The sequence below is a fragment of the Microtus ochrogaster genome, linkage group LG7_11, assembly GCF_000317375.1.
Source record: "Microtus ochrogaster isolate Prairie Vole_2 linkage group LG7_11, MicOch1.0, whole genome shotgun sequence".
In the NCBI taxonomy this organism is placed as follows: Eukaryota; Metazoa; Chordata; class Mammalia; order Rodentia; family Cricetidae; genus Microtus; species Microtus ochrogaster.
Window position 1 is genome coordinate 17,072,008 of NC_022032.1, and position 7,283 is coordinate 17,079,290.

The following is a 7,283-nucleotide window of genomic DNA, read 5'->3' on the forward strand; positions in this document are numbered from 1 at the left end:
GGCCTTTAATCTCAGCACTCAGGAGGCAGAGGCAGGTGAATCTCTGAGTTTGAGGCCAGCCTGGTCTACAGAGCAAGTTCTAGCACAGTCGGAGCTATACAGAGAAACACTGTTTCAAAAACCAAAACAACAACAATAAAAAATACATATATATGTACAAAATATATCCCTAATGTGTAGTATACTTAAAATTATAAAATAGTATGCTTAAACATAAAAATATATTGTGTCTTAAACACTAATTCAAGAAGAAAAACATAGCTTGGCGTGGTTGTTTGTTCCTACCTATGACCCCCATCTCGCTGGGACCAAAGGATAGAGATTAGTACCCCGTGGGTTCTAGACTGTGACAAGCAAACCATCACAGTCACATTTTGTTTGCACTTGTATATGTGTGTGTGTGGTTTTTCTTTTATGAGTTCTAGGGTCCGGTGAGCTGGGACAACATTGTTGCAAAGTCTACAGAGACGCAACTCTCAGGCCAGGTGCGCCTGTACAAGCATGAACACAAATGGCTCCTGACACTTGGAACCTAGGTGCCTCTCCTTTTTGAGACACTCAGCGCCCCGGGAGTCTGTCGCTGTCTCGGTAGTGGGTAGTGAGTACTGCGGTATACGGGTGTGCAATCTGCGTGAGTATGTGACTTTGCTTCAACTGAGATCTTTACGTCCCTCGGCATCGTATTCACAGTTGCCTTCTGTTGACTTGCAGAGAAATGGGCTCTGCTGTTGCTTCCAGTTAGTCTTCAAACCTACTGCCGGATTGTCGCAAGACCTGAGCCTATCGGAGCAGGAATAATGCCATAACTCTGTCTCCTTCCTCCCTCAGCAGGCGGCGACTGAAAAACTAGTCCGATTCTGCTCCAGTGTCCTGCCCGTTACCAAGTGGGCCTGCTTCAGCTTGACACATTAGCTTGTCTCCTCCTGTTTATCAGCAGGGAAGAGGTCCCCATCAGGAACAAACAGGCCGGTATTCATCTAGCAGCACTGACCAGGATGTCCCAGACGCCCAAGCCCCAGTTACTGCCCAGCATTGCAGAGGAGGCCCATTGTGGAACACACCTGCAGCCGTTGCAGCTCTTCTGTGACGATGACCAAACCACAGTTTGCAGCAAATGTGTCCAGGCTCCCGAGCACAAGCAGCATGCGGTATATGGGATACAAGAAGCTGCTGAGTATTACAGGGTAAGGGAAATCTAAAGGAGTCTGGCTGCCTCCTGAATGAATGAATGAATGAATGAGTGATTGATTGATTGGTTGAACAGATATACTGGCATTCCAGAAACAATCCCTGGGAGTTGATTAAGAAATACCACAATAAACTAAACTTTCTACATTAAGTCCAAAGAAAACACATGGTTGATGCTACTAATATTGTTTGTGTCCTCCGTCTCAGCGACCGCCCCCCCCAAGAATCCTCAGATCATCAGGGTGGTGGTGGCGCATGCCTTTAATCTCAGCATTAGGGGGCAGAGACAGGGCATCTCTGTGAGTTCCAGGACAGCCAGGGCTACACAGAGAAACCCTGTCTGGGGGAGGGCAGGGAGTCAAAGGGAACCCTCCCTGTTCTCACACAAGAAACTTACCTGCAATTCTGTGATCTATTTCTCTGTAGAAGTTACTCCAGGAAACACTGGTTATACTGCGGGAGAAGCTGGAAGTAGTTAAAAGCTTACTGGCTGATGAACAAGAGAGAGTGGTAATGCTTCAGGTGAGATTTATCCTGATGTTGGGGAGAGGGAACCTATCAATAATGATAGAAATTAGGTAATACAGCCGGGCGATGGTGGCGCACGCCTTTAATCCCAGCACTCGGGAGGCAGAGGCAGGCGGATCTCTGTGAGTTCGAGACCAGCCTGGTCTACAGAGCTAGTTCCAGGACAGGCTCCAAAGCCACAGAGAAACCCTGTCTCAAAAAACCAAAAAAAAAAACAAAAAAACAACAACAACAACAAAAAAAACAAACAAACAAAAAAAGAAATTAGGTAATACAATATCAACAAACTAAAAACAAAACAAAAACAACAACAACAACAAAAAGGCAGAGCCAGGCGGTGGTAGCACACACCTTTAATCCCAGCCCACAGGAGGCAGAGGCAACCTGGTCTGCAAGAGTTAGTTAGTTCCAGGACAGGCTCCAAAGCTACAGAGAAACCCTGTCTTGGAAAGAAAAAGGAAAAGATAGCAGAGCAGGAAAAAAGTACTTGGAATCCCTAAAGGAAAGGAAGCTAATTTCTTTAAGATTTATTTTTAGCCTTATCATATTTAAGGATTAATTTTAAGGTTTGTATTCATTTACAAATATGTTTGAGCAAGTAAGTTTGGTGCCAAAGGAGGTCAGAAGTGGGCACTGGATTCCCTAGAAGGAGAGCCAGACACAGTTGTGAGCTGCCTGATAAGGGTGTTGAGTTTATGATTCTGTTGATTTACTGGTGAAGCTGAACGGAATACTTTTTGTGGTTGTGTCCTGGCAAAAGAAGGGGGTTCACAATTGTGGGTTTATCCTGTTTAACCTGAGATCTGTCACATCTGCATTTGAGAAAGGAAGAAGAGCAGAGGTTTAAAGAGATGATCAGGGCTGAGTATAAGATGAGATTCCTGTTACTGGCTGAAGAGATGGGGCGGCCCTTTCTGAGACTGTCAGCCTGCACACTTGACCTGGATGTGAAAGAACCTCATCAGAACCTACTGAGGCAGTTTAATGCTGAGTTCAGTCACAAGTCCCAGGAAATGCTACAGGTAAGAGAATATTCTAGAAGTAATGCCGAAGCAGTGTATCCATTCGCAAATAAACAATTCAGGGACAGCCACATGCGTGCAGAGTGTATATGTTTACATACTTGCAATTCTTTTATATGCCTCTGTCCAAACACACACACACACACACACACACTCACACACACACTCACACACACACACACACATAGACAAGCAAGGAAGCTAAAGTAGACATGTACATTATTGTATATAATCATTATCTCATATTACACTGCTAATATACTTGCATCCATGGCTAAGACAGCACTAATATTGTTTCTGTCCAGAGCCATATTGAGGGTTAACCTCAGAAGGCAGGTTCCTGGGGCTCTTATTAGGGTTCTAGTAGTTACTAGCTTTTAGGTAGCCTTGGGCCTGTGCAGCTCGATGACTACCCCAATTTCTTTGGCTGTGAAGTGGAAACCGCAATGGCCTCTAATTCATAACACTGCTGTGAGTTTTGAGTGAGATCATCTACAGAGAGCCCTTAGATGGGGCCCTGGACGTTTTTAAGCCATCCAAAAATAGCAGGCGTCATTATTACCGTTGTGCTCCTTAATGGCGAGAGGAGATTAAATGTAACCTACAGCGTTCTACACGAGCCTTGCGTCATCAGCTGGGCGGCAGCTGTACTAGAGAATACTACTCAAGGATAGCATGACTCTGTGTGTCAGTGAAGAATTCTCCAAGACAGAAACAAGTTGCCTAATAAGGAATAAAAATCTAATGTTGGTTTTTTTTTTCCTAATTAATACAACCATGTGCTAATGAGATGAGGTGAGAACAGATACATTTTCAAGGATAAATAAAGAAAACCAGGTCAGGTGGAGGTGTTTGTTGCCCTCCTTCAATCCCAGCACTTGGGAGGCAGAGACGGGGAGATCTCTGAGTTCGAGGCCAGCCTGCTCTACAAAGCAAGTTCCAGGACAGGCTCCCAAAGCTACAGAGAAACCCTATTTTGAAAAACCAAAAAAGAAAACCAGTTATCAGTAGCCTAATTGTATACGCATCCTCATTAATTATTGATGAAAGTATAAAATTTGCTTTGGAGTAGCCAGGCATGGTAGCACACTTGGGAGGCAGAGGCAGGCAGGTCTCTGTGAGTTCAAGGTCAGCCGGGTCTACAGAGTGAGTTACAGGACAGCCAGGGCTATGTAATGAGATCCTCTCTTTAAAAACAAAACAAAAACAATGTTTTTGAGACAGTGTCTCACTCTGTAGCCCTAGCTGGCCTGGAACTTACTTTGTAGATAGGCTGGCCTTGAACTGACAGAAACACACCCACCTGCCTCTGTCCCTGAGTGCTGGAATTAAAGGAATACCTTGACTTAACTTATCATTTTAATTAGTGGTGAAACATTGAACTTCTGAACACAATGTCGCACCAGAAAGAAGGTGGGTGTGTTTTGGGCGCCATGTTTGTTAATCTGAGTAATCAGATTACATGGACAAATGCTTACTTTATCATATTAAACAAGGGATAACTTTCCAATTATTTCTTTGTAATGATCTCACTCTGTAGTCCTGACTGGCCTGAATTCATCATCTTCCTGCCTCTTGTCCCCACCTTTCAAATGCTGGAATTACACAATGTGCTGCCAGCACCTCCTGCCTTGCAATTCTCTTAAAAGGGCAGCCTGTTTCACATAGAAACATGGCCTTAGCTGACTGTGTCTACTCCTGGGAGGAAAGCAGATTACCGGACAAGGTTGAATTAGTAAATGAGAAAAGGTACAACTTGCCATATGGTAATGAGGAGATGCCATCTACAGAAACTCAGCCACCTGGGGAGGAAGAACAAGAGCAAACTGAAGGCTAACGCAGTCTGGGTTCAGAAGCACCTCCGCAGCCTCCAGAAGAACATTACGGAACTGGAGAAGAAGTGGGGGGAACCTGCCGGAGCATTGCTCCAGGTAAGCCTGGAGGAAACCCTTTCTTAAGAGCACTTTGAGAGCCGAAGAGGGGACAGAATTCACTGAGGGTCACTTCCAGAATGCCGGGGCCAGTGCTCTTCCACCCAATGTGAAGACTAAGTGGCTATGGTCCACCTGCAGAAAGCATCAGGAATGCAGTTGGAGGGAAAGTAAATCAGTACAGCCATATGGAGAGCAGTACTGAGCTTCCTCAATCCCACTCGGGCATATGTCTGAAGGGAATGAAATTAGTGTGCCAAGAAAACTTACAGTGCTAGGAATGGAGAAAGAAAGGTGGTGCAAATACCTCATGTGCGGAATACTGTTCAGTCATAAAAATGATAAACTTGGAGTCCTTATGTTAAGTGTAAGTCAAGAATACAAAAGAAAGCGCCACGAGATTCCCATTCCTATGTAGAACTTGAATTGATGTCATCGAAGTTGACAGAGGGTGATTAACAAAGCCTGGAGGAAAGCTGGAAAGGAAGACGGCCAGAGAGATTGACTGACGGGTATTGAGCTCTAGGTCAAAACATAGATGATTGATAGATGATAGAAGTAAGCCCTGGTGGTTTACTGTACAAGGATGTGACAAGAGATAATGATGATATATTGCATTTCTTTTTATTAAAAATGATTCCTTTGAAGCTAGTGGTTCTCTGAGTTCAGGCCAGTCTGATCTACATAGCCAGTTCCAGGACAGCAAAGGCTACATAGTGAGACCTTATCTCAAAAAAAAAAAAAAAAAAATAGCGAGTTCAATATAATGTGCTTGATCATATTCAGGGTCACCACACTCTTTCCAGATACACCCCTTCCCAGCCATCTTTCTCCTTTTTAAAAATCCTTCAGGATCAATTTTTGCTGCCCAAATATTCTTGGGTGTGTTCTTCCATTGGAGAGCAGCTGCCTTACCAGGGGCTACAGTCTTTAAAAAAACTCTCTCTCCCAGCATCTAGCAGTTTCTAATAATTTCACGACTAGGGGTAAGAGCCTGAGCCCAGCTGACCTCTCCGTGCTAGGATTTGGTCTAGCGTGGGCTTGCCCAGGCTTTGTAGATGCTGTCACACCTGCTGTGAGTTCTTGTGTGTGACTGGCCTGCTGGGTCCAGGAAATGTTTTCTTATTCACTGCTTCTGGCATTTATGCATTTCCCTCCTTTGAAAGGATCCCTGAACCTCTCTGTCTGTCTCTGTCTCTGTCTCTGTCTCTGTCTCTCTCTCTCTCTCTCTCGTGTGTGTGTGTGTGTGTGTGTGTGTGTGGTAGATGCTCCCTCTGGTATGTTTCAAAATGTTAGAAGAGTGAACTTAGACCAATTCTACCATCAGACAAATGTTTGAGGAGCCAGACTTGCTCTCTCTGAAGCATCCCACACCAGACATCCACGTGTCATGGTTCCCACAGTGTATCCTGGTGTGATAGACAACTATTTTGTAAAGTGATTTACCTCCTTAAAAATTTATCAGAGTGAGTTTGAAAGCCAGGCATGGTGACTCATGCCATGCCAATGCTTGGGAGGATGAGGCAGGGGGATTGCTGTGAGTTACAGGCTAGCCAGGGCCTCTGTGTAAGATCTTACTTCTAAAACAATGAAATGAAACAGTAAGTATGAACTGAGATGTGCCTCTTTCTCCCATCCAATAGAATACTCTATGGAAAAAGTACAATGTATCTCCAGACATTGTATTTAAAATATCAAATTGGCAAGGAGTAATGTACAATGGCTTTTCCTTTGGGTTTTAGAAAATAATTGACATGTATCAAAAGACAAAAGCCTTCTACATAGTAAAGACATGTAATCTGGGAATGGGGGGGTGGGCTATAATCTCTGTTTTGTGTGTGCATGTGTGTGGTGAATACATCAAAATTCTTATCTGCAGGGGCAAGGGTATGAGAGATGGAATCCTCAGGTGTGTAGGGTGTGTAGGGTGGCGCTCTCCTAAATGGATTAGTGACTTTATTAGAAGGTCTATCATAGACTCCCCCCCCCCCCCGTTGGTTTCACCATGTGAGACAAAAGCTACCTCACTAGGACCAAATCTGTGAATTAGCAGCCTCCAGGGTATGTGATAAAAATTCCCATTAAAGCTGGGTGGTGGTGGCGCATACCTTTAATCCCAGCATTAGAGAAGCAGAGGCAGACAGATCTCTGTGAGTTCGAGGTCTACAGAGCAAGTTCCAGGACAGGCTCCAAAGCTACAGAGAAACCCTGTCTTGAAAAACCAAAAAGAAAAAACATCCTATTGTAACAAGCTATTCCAGCTAGGGTTTTTAGTACAGCCTGAATGGACTAAGTATTTAAAATGTTATACAGCCGCGTGCATTATCTTTTTAAGAAGCTAACTACTAAAGAACAATAGTCAGTTAAAGCCTTTTAAACTCTATTTATATTCCCCTGTTCTTCTGGCACGTATCTGAAAAGCTTGGATGCTCATTCACAGTATTTATATATATTTTTAGTGGAAGTAGTAGGACTTGAGCTACTAGACAAACACTACTTAGCTGTAGACCTAACCACAATTCATAATATTTAAAACAGTAAAAGTACTTTAAAATAAATAATAAAACAATCCACTGAAAAGCCTCCATAGATAACCCCTAAGGATATAGTTCAA

At 43.8% G+C, this 7,283-nt stretch overlaps 1 protein-coding gene across 1 annotated transcript in view; it reads left to right on the forward strand.

The window, feature by feature from the left end:
- The first annotated feature begins 995 nt into the window (after positions 1-995).
- The window catches only part of Triml2 (tripartite motif family like 2), a 9,321-nt gene continuing 3,033 nt past the window's right edge, over positions 996-7,283 (forward strand). The window contains exons 1-4 of the mRNA XM_005362556.2: positions 996-1,184; positions 1,615-1,710; positions 2,544-2,738; positions 4,529-4,669. Of these exons, the coding sequence (XP_005362613.1) occupies positions 996-1,184; positions 1,615-1,710; positions 2,544-2,738; positions 4,529-4,669 (621 nt within the window). The remainder of the gene's footprint in view (positions 1,185-1,614; positions 1,711-2,543; positions 2,739-4,528; positions 4,670-7,283) is intronic.